Source organism: Carcharodon carcharias, chromosome 1 (assembly GCF_017639515.1).
Source record: "Carcharodon carcharias isolate sCarCar2 chromosome 1, sCarCar2.pri, whole genome shotgun sequence".
In the NCBI taxonomy this organism is placed as follows: Eukaryota; Metazoa; Chordata; class Chondrichthyes; order Lamniformes; family Lamnidae; genus Carcharodon; species Carcharodon carcharias.
The window spans coordinates 42,874,809-42,898,574 of record NC_054467.1 but is presented as its reverse complement, the minus strand read 5'-3'; the positions used below and the strand labels follow the sequence as shown (position 1 = coordinate 42,898,574).

Genomic DNA, 23,766 nt, shown 5'->3' with positions numbered 1-23,766 from the left:
TCAGGCTGTCCATGTAAATTGCATGTTCTAATGCTATGTTATACACTTCAACTATCACCTGTTGGCTACGCTGCTAAATTCTAGAATGCATTCTGGAAAGACTGCATTGCAAACAGAAGAGAGGGGACAGAGAAGGGAATTTGATTTTAGACTGATCTGACAAACTGTTCAAAGTGAACTGACCTCAGGAAATAATGGCCTGAATTTTTTGGTTGGCAGGGTCTCGTTTCTTGCCATCCAAAGAGTTGGCGGGAGTGCTCTGCGGCCATTTCATGCTCGAATGAGTGTTAAGTGGTTGCAGGTAGGATTTCTGCCTCACTTGAGAGGAAGTCCCACCTTAGAGAGCTGCCAGTCAATATGATTGGCTGGCAGCTCTCCAGTCCCTGCTGTGACAAGACTGCAGTGGACTGGTAAAGAAATGCAGGAGGATCCCTGAGACTAAGTTTGGACACAGACCAAGTAAGTTCAAGGGGTCCCAGTGTTGGGAGGGTAGGGAAGGCCTGGGGAGGCGCAAACGGGGAGAGGCCATGGGGGAGGGAGGTCCAGAGGCCACCAGACCTTAAGGAGGGGGGTGCCCAGCTTCAGAAGGGGGCATCTGATGGAGGCGTGCCCCCCTCCCCTCCACACGGGACCTAACTCCACTGATTTTCAGGCTTCCCCCGTGGAACTTCAATCCTCCCGCCAGCCTAAAAATTGAGGCTGTGTGGGAAATGGCTCTTAAGTGGCCAATAATTGGCCGATTAAGGACCTCAATTGGAGCGAGGGTGGGCTTCTCACCTGATGCCTTGCCTACCTCAGTGTTAATTTGCTGTGTGGTTGGGGCGGGTGGGAACCTGGAAGGAATCCCATCCCTTCAATTTCATGCTACCCCCACCCCCTGCCTAAAAACACACCGATAGGGGCAGCGTATTGTTTCAGGTTGGCAGATAAAAGATTTAATGGTGAAAGCAAATTAAGTTAGAAAAATTATCATTTTAGTCTAAATCCTAAATTCTGTATTGTGTATATTTGTAATATTTATCTTTGCACATGTTTATTTGTTTCCTTTGCAATATCTTCAGCTGAAAAGTGTGCCTGGGCCGTGTCAACGATCAGAAGAACTGAAATACACTATGACTCGGGTAGCAGTTGATGGAGCAGATCTCTTTGTTGTAGAACATGGTTGTGCAGCCAGTATAAAGGTAATTGTTTTCATTTGATTTTCATTCAAACCAAAGAGAAATACATGTTGGTATTTGAAATTGAACTTAGTAACAAAAATACAATTACAAACATGACTTGTCTGTAGGAAAGTATTTGCAGCTAAAGTGGCATACTAATAGGTACTGGGTTGTCACTGTGGGTGAAGAAGTTTAAGGTGGTGTATTTGAATATCGGATGAGGCTAATTGTACAATCTTAAAGCATATTGGCTCCACATCTGTTGCAGTCATCAGTGTGTGTAAGTGCAGGATTATTTGCAAAAATTTGTAAATCTAACTTTACCAATGCACATTTAAAATGGAAATTGACAGTTCTCAGTACTACCAGGTTTAGGTTGATATTTGCAATTTTTTTTCTGCATGGAGAAACTGACATAGGAACGTATGCATTGCAAAATGGGACGTTACACACCAATCAGCTTTCTTATTATATAATGGATTATTATTAGGTGATTAATTCTCTGACATTCAGTTTCATTTTGTTTCCTCGTTTGGGTTTCTTCTCATCACCCATCATCCCTGACTGGCTGTGGAGATTATCCGCCTCTGCTATTGATTTTCTGATGACCTGCCATTGGGTTTCTCATTCTCACTATTTGTTTGCAGTTTAAAAATATCTCCCTGGCAAAGCAATAATAGAAATGCAACGAAAGTAGACCATGGGTTCAAAATTCTGCTGTTGCACTAACAATATCCTTGATTGAGATTTTGTACTGTCATCTTGTAACTTGTGTTACAAGTGCCCAGGGCTTTTTGTTTTTCTCATAAGTTGCAGAGGACAGATGTAATAAACGCTAGCCTTCTAAATGTGAAAAAAAATGCTCGGGGTAAGTTTTTTTTTTAAGTGTGCTGCAGGTATAGTAGAATAAATCTTTTTGTAATGTTTATTCATGATAATTTGATTATTATACTGTCAAGACATGGTTCTTGCACAGATGTTTTCAATTTCTAACTAAGTTTATTTTCTAGATAGGGGCCATTCGCATTGCTACTTGTAACCTTCATAACCAAGCAGTTGGAGAAGGAGTAAGTGCTGTTATACAAGATGTTCAGCTTAGGCAATATATTGAACAATTTGAAAACTGTAAGCTTGGAATTCAACCCACTGTACTCCGTCGATCATGTTGGCTAGAAGCTGGTTCAGTAAATTTTGGATTAATCACAGCAGATGTGGCTTTGGCTGCAGACCATCCTGCAAAACATGAAGTGCAAAGGCAATTCTTGGAAATTCATGATAACCGAACTAAAAGGTACTACATACTTGTATTTGTAAGTAGAATGTATAATCTTCCTGTGTTCCAGATAGTGATATAAATCCCAATACAATTATGGCTTGATTAAGTTAAAAATGTCCCATCTTATCTAATTATTTGATTCACCAAATGGAGTTGTAATTATCTGGCACAATACCCTGCCAAGAACAAATGGGAAACTGTAAAATTGCTTTGTTGTTTAATTTATTGGGAAGATTGCAGTTAAAATATGTTCCAAGTCAAGAATTATATAATAATCTAGACAGGATTCATGGTATAAGACATTCCAGTGCCTGGATGAGTTACTTACTCATAACACACTCCAGACACTGTTATCTTGAATAAAACACGGATGTATTGATCAGCCTTCCCATTCTCGATCTAGAGCGTGAAATGTGAGCAGTTAAAATAATTGACATCGGCAGCAGTAAAAATATTGGAAATGTTTGACCTCTGGGCAAAACATTGTTTTAAACCAATTTAGTCAGAAAGAATAATTTTCCAGCTGAGTGCTCACCAGTATTCTTTATACGGGAACTTTTGCTTCCTGTTTTCCTGTTTCCAAAATTACTGTGACAATTGTGGATATGCGAAGGATATGGAATCCATATTATAACTGGCTGTGATCAAGTTGAAATAAGCTACAAGATTTGCATATTGTTAAGAACTTTGTGCCAAATGAATGCACATGTTGGACCTGATGGCACGAGATGTCATGGAGTATGGGGTCAATGTTGAGAACTTTCAGGGCTTCTCCCGCCCAACTGTATGCCACTGTGTCACAATCTCTGGTGGGCTAGCATGTGGGATAGGACATAACCAGGGCTGGCGATAGAGACTACAAGCATGCTAAACATTAGAAGCAGCTTGCATTAAACAGAACTAACTGATCCCAGAACCAATGGATCATATCAGAGCTCTGCAGTCCTGCCAGAACCAGTCTGTATGCTGCTGGACAATTAACTAACTGGAGGAAGAAGCTCCACAAACATCCCCATTCTGCGTAGTGATTGAGCTCAGTGTATGAGTTCAAGAATCTTCAGCCTAAAGTGCTGAGCAGATGATCCATTTCAGTCTCCTCCTTAGGCTTCACAGACGCCGGTCTTCAGTCATTTCGATTCACTTCACGTGATATTGGGAAATGTGTGAAGGCACTGGATACAGCAAAGGCTGTGGGATCTGATAACATCCCTGCTGTAATGCTGAAGAATTGTGCTCCAGAGCTAACCATGCACCTAGCCAAGCTGTTCAATTGCAGTTAGAATACTGGCATCTGCCTGACAAAGTGGAAAATTTCCCAAGTATGTCCAACCTACAAAAGCAGGACAAATCCAAAATAAAAACATAGTGCTGGATGGACTCAGCAGGTCTGGGAACATATGTGGAGGGCAAAAGAGTTAATGTTTTGAGTTCAATGTGGCTCTTTTTGGAACTTCCAAAAAAGAGTTATATTGTACTCAAAAACTCAAAATGTTAACACTGTTTCTGTCACCACAGATGCTGCAAGATCTATGCAGTCTTTCCAACACTTTCTGTTTTTGTTTCAGATTTCCATTAGCTGCAGTATTTTGCTTTTACACGACAAATCCAATCCAGCCAGTTGCTGCCCCACAAATCCCCTCTCAATTGTCATCAAAATGATGGAAGGTTTCATTGATAGTGCTAACAAGCGGCACTTACTCAATAACAACCTGTTCACTGATGCTAATAATGGGTTCCACCAGGGGCACTCAGCTCCTGATTTCATTATAGTCTTGGTCCAAACATGGGCAAAAGAGCTGAACTCCCAGAGATGAGATGGGAGTGATTGCCCTTGACATAAAGACAACTTTTGACCAAGTGTGACATCATGAAGTTTTAGAAAAATTGATGTCAGTGGGAATTTGGGGCAAACTTTCTTTTTCTGGAGTTATATCCACCACAAAGGAAACTGGGTTTTGTTGTTGGAGGCCAATCATCTTAGCCCAGGACATCATTACAGCTGTTCCTCAGGGCAATGCCCTAAGCCCAACCATCTTCAGCTGTTTGATCAATGACTTTCTCTCTGGCATAAGTCCTGAAGTGGGGATTTTCACTGATAATTTCACAATGTTCAGTTCCACTTGCAACTCATCAGATAATGAAGTTATGTGTGCTCACATACAGCCAGACCTGGACAACATCCAGGCTTGACTGGTGACAATCCACAAGTGCTAGGCAATTACCAAGAGAAGATCTAACCATCTAACCATATCCCCATGCCTTTCAATGGCATTATCATCGCTGAATCTCCAACCATCTACATTCTACGGCTTACCATTGGCCAGAAAGTTAACTAGATCAGACATATAAATACTGTTGCTGTGAGAGCAGATTAGAGGCTGGGAATTTTGCGTTGAGTAACTCACCTCTTGACTCCCCAAAGCCTGTCCACTATCTGCAAGGCAATGGACAGGACTATGATGGAATACTCCCCACTTGCCTGGATGAGTGTAGTTTCAGCAACACCCAAGAAACTCAAAGCTTGCAGGACAAAAGCAATCCTCTTGATTCCACACCATCCACCACCTTAAACATTCATTCCTCCACTACTGGTGCACAGCAGCAAAGATACACTGTAGCAACTTGCCAAGGCTTCTTTGACAGCAGCTTCCAAACTCATCATCTCTACCACCTAGAAGAGCAAGGGCAGCAGACTCATGGGCTGGAATTTTCCAGCCCTTCACGCTGACAGGATCTTCCGATCCCATAGATGTGAACAGAGATTTCAATGGCTCGCCAGCCCCACCACCTGAGAATCCACTGTGGTGGTGGTGGTGATGAGTGGGGGCTGGAAAATTCCAGCTATGGAAACACATCCATCTGCAAGTTCCCCTCCAAGTCACTCACCATCCTAGCTTAGAATCATACTCTCTTCCTTTATTGTAGCTAGGTAAAATTCCTGCAACTCCCTTTCTAACAGCACTGTGGGTGTACTGACACCACAAGGACTGGAGTGGTTCAAGAAGGTGGCTAATCACCATCTTATCGAAAGCAATTAGTGATGGGAAATTAATGCTGGCCTTGCCAGCGAAGCAAGCGTCCCATGAAATTTTTTTTTATAAGTTAGATATTATTTTCACATAAAAGGGGGGACATTGCAGATATCGTAGTTAAGGGGGAGGAGTGTGAAATTTTGGATGGGCTAAACATAGTGGGAGACGAATGTTAAGGAATTTAGCATCTTTGAAGATGGTTCATTTGCTAGGCCTGGATGAAATGTATCCCAAGCTGCTAAGAGAAGCAAGGGAGCAAATATTGGAGGCTCTGATCATCATTTTCAAATGCTCGCATGGTGCTGGAGGACTGCTAATGTTGTACCAGTGTTTGAAAATTGAGGAAGGGAGAGGGCAAGTAATTACAGGCCAATCAGACTAACTTTGGTGGTGGGCAAATTATTGGAAAGAATTCTGAAGGACAGGGTAAATTGTCATTTAGAAAGGCAGGAGATAATCGAGCACCGTCAGGATGGAATTGTTCAGGGAAGGTCATGTCTGATGAACTTGATTGAATAACTTGAGGAAGTAACGAGGTTCCAAGAAGGTAGCACATTTGATGTAGTCTACAGAACTTGGTGAGTTCTGAAGAAGTCATGCTCAAATGTTGATTCTGTTTCTCTCTCCACAGATGATGCTGAGTCTTTCCAACATTTTCTGTTTTCATTTCAGATTTCCAGCATCTGCAGTATTTTGCTTTTATCTTACTGGTTATCATTACCCCTATCATTAGGCTGCACTATTGCCTTGTCCTTTCTTGTTAACTTGCAAATTTGCAGTATTTTGCTTTTATTATATGCTTGTCCCTCTTATAGTTTAATCTTGGCGCAGAAGATTTTTGGTTTACAATCAAAGTGCTTCCTATGCCCAGTATTTCAAATAAGGCTTTTGGGTGGAAGAAAAATGAACATGTTGGCAGAGGATTAGTGCAAAATCTCCAACTCAGAGGCATGAATTTTTCAGTCAGCTGGCAGGCTTGGTGGGAGCGGACAGGGGCAGTTGCGGAGCCACCCGCGATCGGCTCCGCACAGCCATTTTACACAGGCGGGCCAAGATGCGAGTGGTAGCACTCAGCGCTACCTGTGTGGGCAGGGGGGAGAAGGGAGAGTCGGGGCCAGCGCTCTTTCGCGTATGCGCGTGAAAGAGTGCTTCAATCTCCCTGAGGCATGCAGCTGCCTCAGGGAGATTTAAGTGCTTTTTAAATAAATAAATAGATTAAAGATTTAATTAAACATGTCCCCTCATGTGACTGTGTCACGTGAGATGGGACATGTTTTTATATTTCAGAAATTTTTTAAAATTAATTTATAAAAGCTTTAGGAAACCTCATCTCACTCGTGGATGAGTTCCCTAAAAAATGTAAAGGCCGCTTGTCCTTTTCTCCTGCCCACCAACCATAAGGTTGGATGAGCAGTGTAAAGTTGACCTTAATTACTTCCTTAATGGCCTTAATAGACCGTTTAAATATCGGCAGGCGTGCGCCTGTTGAACAAAATATCGCGAGACAGCACGATGATGCCGGGACGCACGCCCGACACCATCGTGCATCATTTTACGTGCTGACGTGTCAGGCCAACCCCCTGCATGCTAACTGAAAAATTCAGGCCAGGATATGTAAATAAAACATATTTTGTTTAGTGTAAAGAATAGTGGTGTTACATTGCCCTAGGGTATTAGATGATGCAGTAAATCAGCTATGGTTCTTGCTGCTATTTGCTATCTGGTGGTAATGTGCATCAGATGAGGACAAGATCAGATAATTCCCTTGCTGAATTTCATTCAGTGTGCATATTCTAGGTTTGTATGAAGAATGGCCCTGTTGTTGAGGTACTGAAGGGAGTCTATATCACCTTTGCCAATAGACTGCTTGCAGCCTTCCCTGAGAAGGTGAGATCTTGGCAGACATTGAAGGAAAGTAAAAATGAAATTAAGTGGCCAGTTGTATGATTCTTGGTAATGTTGTGATGGTTTTTGGAAGAGCTGCTTAAGAGAAGTAAATATTATTTTACCTTTTATCTTTGAAATGATGCTAGCAGCCAGGTTAGTGTAGAAGAAAAACAAAATGTGACATGTAGCAAAATGAGCGCGCATATCTTTATTGCAATGTCCATATTGTAGCAGTAAGTTTAAAGATGCTTGTTTATTTAGTTTTTAGCACTTCGCTCAACCAGTGGTCAACACAGTCAAATGTGCCTATTTTCTCCTTGCTTAACTTTCACTCAGCATATTTTGAATGTGAAGGCTGCACTTTACTTCATGTTGAATATCTAATGATTTTATTGTGGATTACTAATATGGTTTCTTCGTCTTTGACTGACGTTGTGCATTCTTTCATATAGACTGTGGTTTCTCTGGCCAGATGATGAGGTCAAAAATAAACGAGTCAAGAACAAGTGTGGGTGCCTTAGTGGTTGTAAGTTCTACGCAGGCATGGCCTCAGGACTAGACTTCTTCAAACTGGATGAAATTACCCCATCCACCAGTTCTGCTTTCTCTACCATAATCGCAGAATCAGATATGTTCTATGGGCAATCACTGCTGCATCCAAATGAATGGATTATTACCAAGGACATTTCAAAGTCTGCAGATGGTAACTTCTTGCATAGAACTATACATTTTTTTTTGCAATTCCCAGGAATATTCATCCAGTTTGTCTTTCCCTTAAAGCTTCCTTACTTTGTATTACATTAATGCATCTTAATATAGTTTGTGTAGTTTAATGCTTTATAACGATTTGCATATGTGCTTTTATTAAGTTTTCATGGTTTCTCACAGGAGAAATTTTTATTTATGTTGTGATTTAAAGTTGAAATATCTGAAAACGGGCAAGTAATAGAAGAAATTAAAGCAGAAAATCTGGAAATACTCAGCAGATAAGGCAATTTCTGTGGAGAGAGAGAAAAGGAGTTGACATTTCAAGTCAATGATCTTTCTAATGAAAGCTCATCAACCTGAAAAGTTAACTCTGTTCTCTGGGTCTCTTTGCAGATGCTGCCTGACCTACTAAGTGTTTCTGGCATTTTCTGTTTTTATTTCGGATTTCCAGCATCTGGAATATTTTGCTTATGTATTAGAAGAAACTATTTGTGTTAACTATACCTATATTCTGGTCATTTAGGTAAGGCAAATGGGACAAAAAGAAAAGAGTGGGACTCCAGATCGTTGGGAACTGATTCAGAGAGAAAGAACCAGTACCACAGTTTGCAGGTCCCTTTACGATCTCACAGTTCAACATCCTCCTCTGAAGAAAACAGTAGTTCTACTGCTGCACTTCCTTTGTTGGCAAGTGAAAAAAACAGTCCTTCCTCTAACGCTGATGACAGTGTTCTACAGATGCATATTCCTGTTTTGAGTACAAACACCGAAGAAACTGTTGGAAAGTAAGTTAGTTTAGTTATGAACAGGAGGTCTCTCTGGATTAAAGATCTGAATTTTCCAACATTGAATAGTTGCCATGTATTGGATATTTGGAATACCATTGTGTTGTGCCATGAATAATTGGATACTGTTTAATGCTTATGATTTCTGATATGGCAAGCTCCTGATGCCATCCTTGCCTGTGAGTAGATAGATATTAGGCAGGGTCTAAACTATCCTGCTTCATAAAGGAAAGGAAGAAAATTAAAAACCTTGGGGCTTGTTGTTTACTTATTTCTTGGTTGCAGGTTGCTTCCCTACCTTTTTGGTCAGGGAATTGGTGAATAAAGCAAACCCAAGCATTTTTGTTAAAAATAAAAATATTTTTTTCTTTTTAGTGATCCAACAGATGTTTCAGGAAGCACTCCAGTTTCTCCCAATAATCAAGATAGAACTTTAGTCCGTTCTCCTTTGAAACGACAAGCCTCTGTCTCTTCTACGCGGCTTGGGAGTACAAAAAGTTTATCAGCAGCCGTTTTTGGTGAGCGGCAGCCTACAACAATGGGTGTACAATTCACCAGCGAAGTGTCCCGCAGTGATGAGAATGTTTTGGATTCTCCTCGTCAGCGGAGGAGCTTTGGATCCTTCCCCTTCACTCCATCAGCAGATTCTAACACTTTCCATCAGTATCGATCAGTTGATTCCAGCATATCTGTAGCTGAAAGTGAGGCATACTTTTCAGCAGCTGAGGACTTTGATCCAGTCAGTAGTGATGAAGGTCCAGGAACCTACCCAGGAAGAAAGAAGAGGCGTCGTACCCAAGCAGTTGACTATAGCAGGAATACAATTTATCGTAGTGTAGAGGGACCATTAAATAGTTCTGTTAGTGGAGATAGCCAAGAGCTGAAAAACTATCCTATACAAGCTCATGCCTCTCAGGCCTCTTTTGTATCAGCTCTTGAAGGGGATGAGGAATCAACTGATCATATACACACTGTGGAAGGAGAAAAAGCTGCAGATAGCAAACAGCTGTCGAGTCAGCAGATTGTGATGTCTTGTTACCTAAATTACCTTACACAACTGCAGGTATCCAACTGGTCAGTAAAACAGCCAACAAACAAAAGAACATCAAAATCTTCACTGCATCGCCCTTTGGACCTTGACACACCAACCAGTGAAGAGAGCTCATCTTCATTTGACCAGCTTTCTGTACCTATGTTTAAGGTTGGCAACTTTTCTATTGTGTTAATTCGCATTGCCTCTGATTTGTTAAACTTCCAAATACAGCTAGGAATTGTTGCTTTCTATTGAGGAAATTAATTTTTGAGAAATTCACACTCAAGGTGGAATGAACAATAATAACTAGCATTAAATAGTGGTTTAAACATCAAAAATATTCCAGGGCACTTAGATGCATAATCTGACACAAGCGCGCTGAAAAACTCAGCGTTACCAGGGTGGGGGCGGGAAGAGGGCGTTCAATGACATTTTTGCAGGTGTGGGTGAGTGTTGTGAGAAAGCTTCCAGAAGGCAGACAGCTGCCTCAGGGAGCTTGAGACCCGAAACAGCTAAAATAAAGGTTTTTAAAAGCGGAGAAAAGTGTCCATGCATCACAATCAATCACCTAAAAATATAGCTGATAAAATGCTGCCCACAGATATTGATTTTTATTTTATTGCGTCACGGAAATCTCATCCCACCCTTGGATGAGATTTGATGAAAAATGCAAAGTCTGCCTGGCGATTCACCTGTCTGCCAATCATAAGGTTGGATGGGCCACGAGAAATTGGAGACTATTTTGCCATTAATGGGCTTAATTGCCCTCTTAATTGTCAGCGGGCACGCTCCCAACTTTTGCACACCCCTGCCGAGCGAAATATCGCATGATGATGTCGGGACGCTCATCCAAAGTCTTCTTGTGCGATTTTCCGCCCGATCGAGTCGGGCCCGCGCCTGCCTGCCCATGGGACGTAAAATTCTGCCCCTGGGGATTCGTTGGCTTGTAGTCCCTTAAGTTTCTCCAGTACATTTACTCTGCCGATAATTACTTCATATTCAAAGATTGATGACCTTTCATCATAATATGTTTTTTAGATTGCTGTAACCAAGAACCACAAGCTATGATGGGTCAAATGCCTTCCTTCTCTTGTAAACATCTACAGCGAAGTTAAGGATATATTAAACAAAGATGTGTAGAATGTGTTGAGAAGTAGCAGTAAGCCTGAGGATTGCGAGATCAAAGGGTGACCAAAAAGTTGATTGGGAAAAAAAAGGAAGAAAACAATAAGAGAGTAAAGTGGCCAGGAATATTAAAAAAAAAATGTAATTGCTTGTAAAACTATATAAGGAGAAGAACTAAAGTAAACCTTAGTTCTTTAGAGGGAGAAATTATCTTGGGGAATGAGGAACTGGAAGAGAGGTTGAACAAATATTCCATGTCAATCTTAAAGTAGAAGACACAAAGTACATACCAGAAATAGAGGGTAACCGAGAGGCTGTTGTGCAGTATCTAAAAGACACTCGAAACTGAGTTGACAGTTTTTTATTCAGTACAAGTGTGCACAAATGAGAATGCTCTTTCAAAATGCTCTAAAAGACAATTCAAAGTTACATAGCTTCTGTTGGTTATATATACCATCTTTGGAATAATTCATCATTAACTCACAATGTTCTTACTTTTTACATCTAATTCTTTACATCCTTAATTACAAGTGAGTTTACAACATAAACATGGAATGACCTGTTCATCACCTCCGCACTTACGGAGGAATTTGTAAAATAATCATGGAATGACCTGACCGTTAGCACAAGTAATGTTTCAAAACATGTACTTTGCTTATCTACCCTGACATTTCACTGCTGTGTCTAGCATTCTGCATACCTTGACCCTGAGGTCAAGCTATCAGTTTATTGTAGTATAACTCATAGTTCATTCAACAACTTATTTTATCCTGAGCCAAGGGCACATTCCTTAGCTTATCATGAACTGGCCCATAGGCAAGTCTTCAATTTACTGGCCTGGCCAGAAGGTCATATTCATTCTAGTTTATTTTTTTTAACTGCAAACACTTCTAAAACTTATATCTGCAACTTGGCAATGCCTGGGTAATCCCATGATGCATCCTAATAAGCCTCATCAAGGCTAACAAGAACATTTGTACCACAAATAGGAATTATACTTGCCACAAGAAGTTAGTTAGGAGCCTTTTAAATGATCAGATTAATGCTCCTGCAAAGCCACTCAACTTTAGAGAAAAGGAAGAGTTGAAATTGTGGCATCTCACTCCTGCTAGTAATAAATGCTCATTGAGGCTATTTAACATTTAATTTTTCTTCATACCTTTCATACTTTTTCTCTCGTTTTCATCCAATCTTTTTATCCCTCTCTTTTCTTCTTTTTCTGTATCTGATTTAACTATAAAATCTTCCTTCCCTGTTATTTGCCGTTTCTTTTTCTATCCTTAAATCTCATTGGTCTCATCGTTCATCCAGTTGCCCTGTTGACCTTGGATCTAATCACAAAAGCAAAATAATTGAAACATATATGGAATGTGTTGGCTATGTAAAAATTGTTTAAACTGTAGCTGAAAAATATTAATTGTTCTCGGTTAATTTGCTTTTAGGTGATTAAACAAGGTCTTGCAGCAAGTGCATTACTTGACAGAGGTGCTCAACTAATGGGATCAAATTCAAGGTATTTATTCCTTTTATTATTGCCTGTCAGAACATTGCATTTTAGGTAGTATTTACAAAGTAAATCACATTATTCGACAGCAGTATTTGCTAATTTTTGTCATGGGTCAAAATCCTGGGACTCCCTTCTGAACAACACTGGATTAACCACACCACAGGGTCTGCAGCGGTTCAAGAAGGCAGCTCATCACCACCTTCTCAAGGGCAATTAGGGATGGGCAATAAACGCTGACGTAGCCAGCAAAGCTACACACCGTAATTGAATTTTTAAAAAAAGCTTTGCTATAATTATAACTATAATAATTTGTTTATTAGTTGTATATATATTGTCAGAAACAATGCTTGTAAGTCAATTAAATGCCTATATTTAGCCGAATTATTCATACAAATACCTAAAACAAAGTAATTGATTGATTCAAAACTTTATTCATTTTTACAAAAAAATCTAGTACTCCTTACACTCCACTGGAAAAAACAGCAATGGAAAACACAGATGATACAGTTACTGAGCAATGGAGTCTTGATCATCCCGTATCTCAGACCAGAACCACTGCCATAGTAGAAGTAAAAGGAGCGGTGGATATTGTCCTTACCCCACTTGTGACAGAAGCCTTTGACAGGTGAGCGTGCCATTCAAGCCCATGAAGGAAGTGCATGTTTGTGCATGTATGTGTGTGTGTGAAGATTATTATAAGTTAATCGATATGAAATCGGCAGTATTAAAAGGAAAAATAATGGTTTATTGCCACTTTTTCATTTATGTTGCAAATACCATATCACTAGTGTAATCTTACATTGCCAGTGGGAGTAATCATGGAAGTGGCATAATTTTGAGCTGTTAAGATTTCAGTTAATTCAGTATTATGATTTTTCCCTCCCACACTGTTTAGAAGATTGGGAGCTGTACTGAGTTATTTTGCCTCTTCCAGCTCCAAGTTTTTACTTTCAGTATATTTGAATTCCATATCCTTTTTAAGAAAAAAATTCAGATTTACATTGAATTTATCCAGTATCTTTAATTTGTTGTGGTCTTATTATAACTTTGATGCCTGTAGCTATATTTGTATGTGCAAGTGTTTTGCAATTTGTGAATATGATTAATGAAAGAGTTGAAAGTATCTTAAATTTAACATTTTAAATATTAAGATTATTATACATTGATTTAACTTTCACTTATAATAAGGTAGTCTCTTCATCTACCATGCAAAATCACTGGTTCAGTGGGGCTGACAGAAATAGTCACTTGCCCGTGAACATTTAAAGCGACAATATCCCTAAGTTACTTCTGTCTCCTCTCAATGCCTGCCCACAAACAGGGGCACACACTGGGCAAACGCAGACACTTACCTATTATTGGCCCCAGGCTGGAAAGATCTATCTCACTAAATGTGAATGTTGGACTCTATAATAAGAAAGACATTACTTATTTTATGCAACGTATTATTTCAAGATGAAGTAGATAGTTCAGGGTCATGCAGATCTTAAAAATGAGTATATTGTATTGAATTTACAGAAAACCCAGAATTATTGTGTCCTATCTGACAGTGTAGCACAGGCATTCCTGTCTTAGTCCTTCAGACTCTTGTACATGTTCTTTCTATGGGGAAACTAATAAATTATTCTCATTGTTTAGATATTTTGAAGCAATGGTTCACTTTTCTAGCATTTGGCATCCTGCTGCAATTGTGGATGATCTGCATGCTAAAGTGCTGAAGGAGGCATATTTGAACAGCAAATCAGCTAGTTCAGAATTGGTAAGTGCTATATGGAATTCAGGTAAGACAACCAGACATGCTACGTTCCGTTACTCTATCTCTTAAAAAAGCTGAATTACTCTTAGTAAGAAAATAGCTCCGATTGCTGGGTTATATTCACTGCACTTTTACATTTAAAATGAAACATTGCTCATCAGTTTAAAATGCCACATAGTAGAAATTTTCAGCATACTATCAGCTTGATTCAATTGGTTACACTTTTGTTCAAGCCATAAAGCTGCATGTTCTACTCCGCTACAGCACTATGAATTGGTTTTCAGCTTACCAATTTCTTTAGTGCCAATTATTTCAGTTTTGTATAGTCTTCAAATTTGATAGTAATACTGTTATGGCTGGGATAGGAGGAGTGTGCAGTTTCTTTAACTCCATTACCCCACAGGTAAATGTTTAAATCACTCACCAAAATGGCCAATTGTTTACCTTCAGTGCTGACAGTATACCACTGTCTTAGGCAATACTATCTTAGCCCTTCAGACTGTTGTACATGTTCTTTCTATGTGAGAAACTAATAACAACTTATTTTCATTGTTTAGATATTTTGAAGCAATGATTCACTTTTCTAGTATTTAGTACCTTGCTGCAATTGTGGGCGCTGGCCCCAGAATAAAAGAGATTTTAACCAGCTTTCTTTCCATAAACACAGAATAATTGATTTATTATGAAATAAAACTTCCTTTTTTTAAACAAGTTGCAAAACTGGTTAGCATACAATTTGTAATCTGGAAGTGTAATGATTTACCTCTTATAAACTCCTATTTCTTTCACTCTTGCATGCAAATAAGGTTTCTGCAGAGGTCAGCATAAGTGAACACTTTGTGAAAAAGGATAAAATTCAAAAAGGCCTTGATGCTGTTGATTTGGTGTTCCTGCGTGTGCTGATTACAGTAGCTGGAAGTCCTTTCCAAAGGATCTTCGGTGTCTTTGTTAATTTTTGCTTATCACAGCTTCACAGGCTTTTACATACAGACGAGTTATACTGAGATGAGAATTTTCTTGCTGAAGATGAACATCCACTCTGGACTGCAGGTAATACAGGAGGAGAGAGGATCAATCTTCATCCGCAATCTTCCTTCACAATCTTGTCCCCAAGACACACGCAGTGTTCAAATAAACATGTTCAGACAGAACTTCTCCCAGCCCAGCTCTTTTTCAGCCAATCAGAAGGAGCCCGTAGCCTGGCAACAGCAGTTTTCTTTTAATTTTAACTCAAGAAAACAAAGTAACTCTTATCGCTCCAGATGTCTTGCTGGTCACTCAGCTGAAGTCATGTGATTTCTTGGAAGAAGCAGCTTGCTCACAGACCAAAATGAACTTGTAACCTTTTAGAAAAAAACTCAGCAGATTGTCTAAATGATTTACCGTCTTTTTTTTTACAAAGCATATAATTCTTGGAGATATGGATCCCTAACACAACTTATGCCCTCTTCAGGTTGTTAATAAAAACAAAAAGTAGGAAACAATATAGCATTGAGTGCCTTTGGTTGTTAACCACTCTCTTCGGATATTTTCAATTGTTTTCCAATCCATTCAATAACACTGATATAGAGAGTAAAATTTTCCATGACCCTGCATTTGTATTTGACTCTGAAATGAGCTTCCAACCACACATCCGCTCCACTATCAAGATCACTGATTTCCACCTGTGTAAGATTGCCTGACTCTGCCCTGTCTCAGCTCACCCACTGTTGAATCTCTCTAGAAACACTTTACCTCTCGACTTGACTGTTCCAATGCTCTCCTGACTGGGCTCCCATCTTCCACCCTACAGAACCTTGAACTCATCCAAAACTATGCTGCCCATATCTGAGCTCACAGTAAGTTCCATTCGCCCACTCATCCCTGTGCTGAGTGACCTACATTGGCTCTTAAAATTCTCAACTTAGTTTTCAAATCCCTCCAAGGCTTCACCCTCCCCTAAGCTGTAACTTCCCCAGCCCTACAGCCCTCAGATATGTTTGCCCATGAATCCTGGTCTCTTACAGATCCCCAATTTTAATTACTTCACCATTAGCGGCCATGCCTAGGCCCTAAGCTCTGGTATGTCCTTCCTGAACCTCTTTGCCTCTCTACCTCTCCTTTTTCAAGATGCTGTTTATAACCTATCTTTTTAACTAAGGTTTTGGTCATCATAGAATCTTAGAATCTTACGGCACATAAGGAAACCATTTGGCCAGTTATATCTGTGTCAATTTTTTGAAAGAGTAGTAGTGCTAGCATGATCTCTTTGCTTTTATATTCTCTTTCTCTATTTTTATGCCCAAGCAACCCATATGATTTTTTCATCACCTTATCAACTTGCCCTGACACCTTTTTAAGGATTTATGTGATGAACACCACAGGTCTGTCTGCTCCTGTACACTTTGCAAAATTGTGCCATTTATAGTATACTGTTTTGCCATGTTAGCCATACCAAAGTGCATCACTTCACACTTTTCCACGTGAACTCCATCTGCTTCTGCCTGGTATCTCCCTCAGGTGTAAAATTTTGATTGATAGTACTCCTATGAAGTGCTTTGGTCTGTTTTCCTATATCAAAGCCACATAAATGCCACATTTTCACATTTGATCACATTAACTAACACCTCGCTGGAAATAACTTAGCAAATTCTGCAACCTTAGGTCCATGGTGACAGACAAGCTGTCTCTTAACACACAACTCAATACATACATAGAGAAAGCAGCTACCATCTTTGGCTGACTCATGAAACATGCATGGAATAACATCAAGCTGACTTTTAGGACCAAGATGCTGGTTTGTGAGGCTGCTGTTCTCAGCACCTTGTTGTATGGCTGTGAAACATGGATGTCTTGCAGGTTTCAAGAAAGGTGTGAACTCCAAATTTGTTGTTTGCATTGCATTCTGGGCATCTCATGGAAGGACAACGTTATGAATGCGACAGCCCTCCCGAAGGCAAATCTCCCAAATATGTTGGTACTCATCAAGCAGAGACGACTTTTCTGCCTTGAGCACATTTGCAGCATGGAAAATGGATGGAGGCTCAGGAATTCCTGGACAGTGAGGTAGCTGGAGCCAAAAGACAGCAGGATGCCCAAAGCTCCACTTTAAGGATGCTTGCAAGTGTGACACGAAGGACCTGAACATCGATTCTAGATCCGGGTGACGCTAGCCAATGACGGAGGGAAATGGCGACAATACCTATGGGCCGGCATGCATGACCATGGCAACTGATGGCTACAGTGACTTGGCAACAGGCACTAATACCGAAAATACCAATCCACAACCTGACAACCTCTCGATATGCAGCACTTGTGGAAGAACCTACCTCTCATGGATTGGTCTCTTTAGCTAACAGCAAAAGTGAACCACGTGAAAGCTACCCCATCTCCAATGGATTTGCTGCTTATCCATCATCTTACGTAGACGGAAGATTGTCAGTGATAAATACAAGTTGTTGTTATGATCAATTGAACCTTATGCTTTATCGGATTGTCACACAAAATTTCACGTTTCTAATCATGTAGCTATGGAGATGTGAACTTGATTGACTAGAATATTAGCTCTGAAGGCATAGAAAGAGAAAGGCCACCTGGATTTCTCCCAGGAGAGATTATAAACCGATTCACCTTACTGTGCATTTGTAGTTGTTTATTCCTCTCTGTTAACAGTACCTATTCGTAAGGTAACCTACTTCAGCCTTTAAAATTCTGAACATTTGTGTTGAATAAATATTCTCTCTTTAGACAACTGCAAAGCACGAAGGGCGAGCCTCCAAAATAGAAAATGGTACAACTGGTATAACCAAATCTGGCCAGACACGGACAAATACCGAAACTAAACAAGATAATGTGAAAATCAAGGGTCTTCAAGCTAACGTTTCCATACCAAAGGTATTAACATTCAATTACCCAAATTTGTATTACTTTTGAACATGGTCTAGCGATAATTACCCATATTTTTAAAGATTAGGGGCTGTATTTTCATCTGGATGCAGAGGCATGTTTCAGTGCACGAATGGCACACAGCTTTTTTGGAGGAAATCTGATTTTCCTCCACATTCGTGACCCTCCGCCATTTTCCTCTGGCCTTTCTGCGGGTCTGGAATGCCTAGTATGCAAAATACATAAGATAAAAGCAAAAAACTGCGGATGCTGGAAATCCAAAACAAAAACATAAATAAAAATACCTGGAAAAACTCAGCAGGTCTGACAGCATCTGTGGAGAGGAATACAGTTAATGTTTCGAGTCTGTATGATTCTTCAACAGAACTAAGGAAAAAAAGAAGAGAGGTGAAATATAAGCTGGTTTGGGGGGGGGTGGGAGGGACAGGTAGAGCTGGCTAGAGGGCCAGAGATAGGTGGAGATTGCCAAAAGATGTCACAGACAAAAGGACAAAGAGGTGTTGACGTTGGTAATGTTAGGTAAGAAATGTGCTAATAGGTGACATTAAGGGTAGAAAGCAGGACGAGCAAGGTACAGATGGCCCTAGTGGGGGGTGGGGTAGGTGGAAGGGATCGAAATAAGCTAAAAGGTAGAGATAAAACAATGGATGGAAATACATTTAAAAATAATGGAAATATGTGGGAAAAGAAAAATCTATATAAATTATTGGAAAAAAGGGGGATCGGAAAAGGGGGTGGAGATGGAGGAGAGAGTTCATGATCTAAAGTTGTTGAACTCAATATTCAGACCGGAAGGCTGTAAAGTGCCTAGATGGAAGATGAGGTGCTGTTCCTCCAGTTTGCTTTGAGCTTCACTGGAACATGCAGCAGGCCAAGGACGGACATGTGGGCATGACAGCAGGGTGGTGTGTTGAAATGACAAATGACAGGGAGGTCTGGGTCATGCTTGCAGACAGACCGAAGGTGTTCCACAAAGCGGTCACCCAGTCTGCGTTTGGTTATGCAAAATACATACCCTGTTTTAAATGAGGAATGAAGATTGGATTTCCTCCCACACAATTTTCATCTGCTGGTATGGGGTTTTAGAAGTATGTTAAAAGTCCACTAGATTTGCGAGTTTGTGAAGAAAACGGAAAGCCTGCTGAGGAATCAGGTAAGATAAATGCAAAGTGTCTTCACAACTTCAAATGTCACTGTTAGGTGCTATATTGTAATGTAGACTTGTTTTCAATACAGTGATTTACCATAAGGATCTGTCCTTTAAAGGTAAGTTGACCCTTACTTTGACTAGCCTTGTGCATTTGTTCACATGCATTACAGTGCTTTCCCAATGAAGAAAGCACCATGATGCAGTGAAAAATGTTACAACATGTCCTATCAGCCTGTACTGCCATCTTTTCTACTATTATTTAAACGGCTCTGGTTGATAAAAGCAAAACCTGGTTTTGACACTTGAAAAAATCTAACCACCTGCTCCTTACTTAGAATGACAAGAACTCTGCTTTGAAATTGAAATGAACACCTCTGTTCTTTTCTTCCCAGAGGGTAGCCTATTGCTTGGACAGCTGCGGCCACTCTGAATACTTGGCTGTGTTTCAGGCACAAAAGGGTTTCAGCACAGCAGGTGTGGCATTTATCTGAGAATGAATGACAGTTTCAAGAAGTTGGAACAGCAGATTGTTCTATTGATGTGGTTTCTGGTTTGTTGATACAAACTAACAGGATTACTAGTATTACAACATTTTTTCACAGATTCATTGATATGGAGGCTTTTATCACATGTTGAGAGGTTTTTCTTTAACAAGCATTTCTATTTATATTGCAAGGAAACAGGACTGTACATAGTCCATGTAGGGTGAGTGGTTATGGTAGGTACATGGAGGACATAGAGATGGCATGGGTGATCTGATGGGGCATGGAGGTGGGTAGAGGTGACATGGGTGATTTGAGGGAGTATGGGCTGAAATGCAGATGGGTGGGGTTTGAGGGAGGTGAGGGGTAAGGTTTAGGAGCACTTTAAACATCTTTGGGAGCTGAAATACTTTGTTAGAGAACTGAAATGGGCCTTCTAATGGGCTGGCTTCCACATACACACTCCTCAAGCACCCCAGCACAGCTTGCAAACTGCACTGTGAACCCAACCCTGATGTGAAAAAACAAAATTGACATTGTGAATTCACACATGGGTCGGGTGTACAATTTGTGAGTTGCAAAAGTTTGGGTTTTCTGAAGCCAAGGTGAAGATTTGGCCCTAGAAGTGAGGAGAAATCTCAATGATCTGAAGACAGTTATTTTATTTTTAAATGTTTAACATTAGGGAATAAATTGTATGTAATAAATTTGTGCACAGTGGACTTTCTGAAGAAAAATTTCAAGCATTCATGGGCAAATAATGTGACCACGGCACCATGCAGATGCTGCATGCATCTGTGCACAAATAGGTTAAACTCAGTGATTGCTACATGGTCAATGATTTGCATGATTAACTAGAACTCGTGGACATATAATAAAATGCATTTAATTTTGTTTGGTACCTTTTCATGATGAAGCAGGAGTGCCATGACCATGTAATCTGGTGGCACTAGGTAGTGAAAGGCTACAGGCTGCCTGTTGTGTATCAGGCACTCTCCCAGCATTGGGAAGAATGATCCAACATTGTGGGGTACTGGGTTTGAAGCAGAACTAGTAAAGTATGGGCAGTGAAGCACTGTCTTTTTTAAAAAAAAAAAGATTTAAAATGGCGTACTATTTAGCATTCCTTCCAAACAAGCATTATATGGCAGAAGCCCCTCAATTACGTGACAGGGTAGTTCATCGTTCATTACAACTCTTGCCATTGGACCCTTCCACATGACTTTTCATCATTCTCCCAGCCCCTTTTATTACCACTGCTTGTGTTGGGGTGTGAAGATCTTGCATTGATGACTGCATAGTTTTCCACATGAAAGTGGATAGTATTTGTGCCTTATGTTAATACATAGTTAAGTGACATGGCGATTGAGGTACTGGATTGGCAATGCAATGATCGTAGCAAAATTTATTTGAATCTGATAATTTGTAGGCTCGCTCCAAACAAAATGGCTATAAAAATGATTGTAAAAATCCAACTGGTTAACTTGTACTTTGTATGGAAGAAATCTTTTGTTCCCTACCCAGTATGGTCTACCTGGTTACATGGTTAATTTTTGATGGACAGCAGCTCAGGATGGACAATTACTCCTGCATTGCCAATGTAACCCATATCCCATCTGTTACCTATTGAAACAGTACTATTCATCTTGACCTATATTAGACTTCTTTTTGAAAACTTGCAGGTGAATTTATGTCTTTTGCAAGCATTAGTGGAAAAACCTCCAACGTTCAGCGTAAACAAGAATGTTACTCAGGTTTCTCTGGTTGCACTGTGTTTTGACAGAATTTCTACACAAATTCTGATGAACAGGTAAATTAATAAAGCTTTGTTTTCGGGAATGCTGTTTTAAGTATTCAGAGCACATAAATAAGGCTAGTTGCAGCATTAACTTTGTTGCCTGCTGCTATAGAGATGCATACAGTTTTCAATCTCATCCAAAAAGGAGACTGCTTCAAGTTTCACAATACTATGCATAAGGCAAACGGTTTTAAGAATGTTAATCTTACTTTGACGATTCTTAAGATCTAATAAATTTTTTGAAAATATTACTGTCTTTGTAAACTTTTCAAGCTAGTAATTATATCATGCTATGAAGTAATCGATTTGACAAAGTTAGCTTTTTGTGTTAACATGCTAGCTTTGAAATGACTTTTCATGGACAGCATCCTGAAATAACAGGTTTAAGCTGTCTTTGTCAGAAATTTCACTCTTCACAATTCAATTATACATAGCGTTCAATGTGCTAATAAAGAAAACTTACCCCCTCAAAGTGCTAAAACATAAGCTCACAAGTGTAAATAGATTATCTAGATCCAGTAAAATAATTAGGATTTGGTGCACTAAGTCGTAGAACATGGTTATTTCTTGCAGTTTAGGGGGAAAAATGCCTATTTGAGTTGGCATTGCATATGCAATGAATGTTTGGTTTTAAATTCATCTGAACATTGTACAACTCTTGCTGAATAGGGGTATAGTAGAAGATGGAACCAACAATCCTGATGCAGGCAGAGCATCTGTCGCATTTGATAAGTATGTAAATGCTAATAAGATGCAACCACAGTCATCGGGCTCCCTGAGGTCAAACTCAGGAGCAGAGAGGGGAAAGGAGCTAGCAGCCAAGCTTGATGTCCATCGCATACATGGTCAATTAAGAGGTCTTAGCACAACAGGTAAGATGGCTAACTTAGAATAATAATGACTCATAGTTATCATCTAAAGTTTATGTTTAAATAAATGAATGTCTATTTATCCATGTACTAAGGCAGTAAAATTTTATGAAGAAAGTTGGACTGCAGTGTACACTTGCTTGCATTTATATTTGATCTTGAAATGGAGACAAGCGTAATCTAGTTAGCTGTTCACATGTATCAGCTGGTATCTGTACTAGGTACCAGAATTGTAGCGGATGAAAGAAACATTAAAGTTGTAACTTATCTACCTTGTTGGGCATAATACATGCAGACCAGGAGGCCTGAGTTATCTGATCTTGATCAGAGCAGCAGTTGAATTACTATAACTGGCTATGGCCGCTAATCATTTTGCTATCCAGTGAGGCCTACTGGAAAATGTATGTGTGGATATCAGATGAACAGAATTGGGTTGAGCTCTGAAACCTTTAATTGTTGAATACTCATTGCCTGAGGGTCAGCATCTTCAGCTAAGAAGGGACAAAATTTGGAAAGATCAAAAAAGTTTTAATCATAGGAAAACTACTGGTGATGAATAGTCCAAAGATGTAAGGAGAAAATACTACTCCCTAAATCCACTACAAAACACAGTTTTGTTTAAATAATTACTTCAAAAGTCAAAACACGTAAAAAGTAATACTTACATTTATATAGCACGTTTTACACCTGCGGGACGTCTCAAAGCATGTTCCAATCAATGAAGTACTTTTTGAAGTGTAGCTACTGTTGTAATGTAGGAAATGCAGCAGCTAATACGCACTCAGCAAACTCCCACAAACAGCATTGTAATAATGACCATCCAGACAATCTGTTTTTTGTGATGTTCATTGAGGGTTGGATATTGGCCAGGACCCTGAGGTAACTCCACTATTCTTAATTTAGTGGAAATAACACACTACAAAGAAAATGAAAAAAAAATTGACATTGATAAGGTTGTAACTTGTTTTTCTGAACACTAAGTCATATTTTTATTTTCCTTTGGAAGCTTACTGGCTGCTGATTACAAAAATGTGTAATTATTATTCTTGGTACACCAAGCAGATATTTTGGTGTAATCCTTGTTGATATGGAATAAGTATCTCTTATAACAACATGAGACAGAGACTGATGACAGCAAACTGGTCAAAATTGTTATTGAGTAAAACTACAGATGAGCAGTGGGAGGTGTTCAAAAATAATATGGCTTAATACAGGACCTACCTTAGCATATTTGAATTTATAAAAAAGTTTGTTAGCTGGTGGTGGGCATTTAAACATGCATATATTCTTGTTTTCTTGAGTGCTTAAAATAA

The 23,766-nt window shown here is 39.7% G+C and overlaps 1 protein-coding gene across 8 annotated transcripts in view; it reads left to right on the top strand.

The window, feature by feature from the left end:
* kiaa1109 (KIAA1109 ortholog) overlaps positions 1 to 23,766 on the top strand; it is a 527,093-nt gene that overhangs the window by 240,365 nt on the left and 262,962 nt on the right. For all 8 annotated transcript variants that reach the window (XR_005944164.1, XM_041196895.1, XM_041196846.1 and 5 more), the window contains exons 24-34: positions 1,062 to 1,181; positions 2,171 to 2,451; positions 7,808 to 8,058; positions 8,587 to 8,848; positions 9,224 to 10,049; positions 12,449 to 12,519; positions 12,968 to 13,138; positions 14,152 to 14,272; positions 17,996 to 18,142; positions 21,469 to 21,596; positions 22,254 to 22,456. Coding sequence is in view for 7 of the 8 variants with exons in the window: in XM_041196895.1 (XP_041052829.1) it covers positions 1,062 to 1,181; positions 2,171 to 2,451; positions 7,808 to 8,058; positions 8,587 to 8,848; positions 9,224 to 10,049; positions 12,449 to 12,519; positions 12,968 to 13,138; positions 14,152 to 14,272; positions 17,996 to 18,142; positions 21,469 to 21,596; positions 22,254 to 22,456 (2,581 nt within the window). In the remaining variant the exon portion in view is untranslated. The remainder of the gene's footprint in view (positions 1 to 1,061; positions 1,182 to 2,170; positions 2,452 to 7,807; positions 8,059 to 8,586; positions 8,849 to 9,223; positions 10,050 to 12,448; positions 12,520 to 12,967; positions 13,139 to 14,151; positions 14,273 to 17,995; positions 18,143 to 21,468; positions 21,597 to 22,253; positions 22,457 to 23,766) is intronic.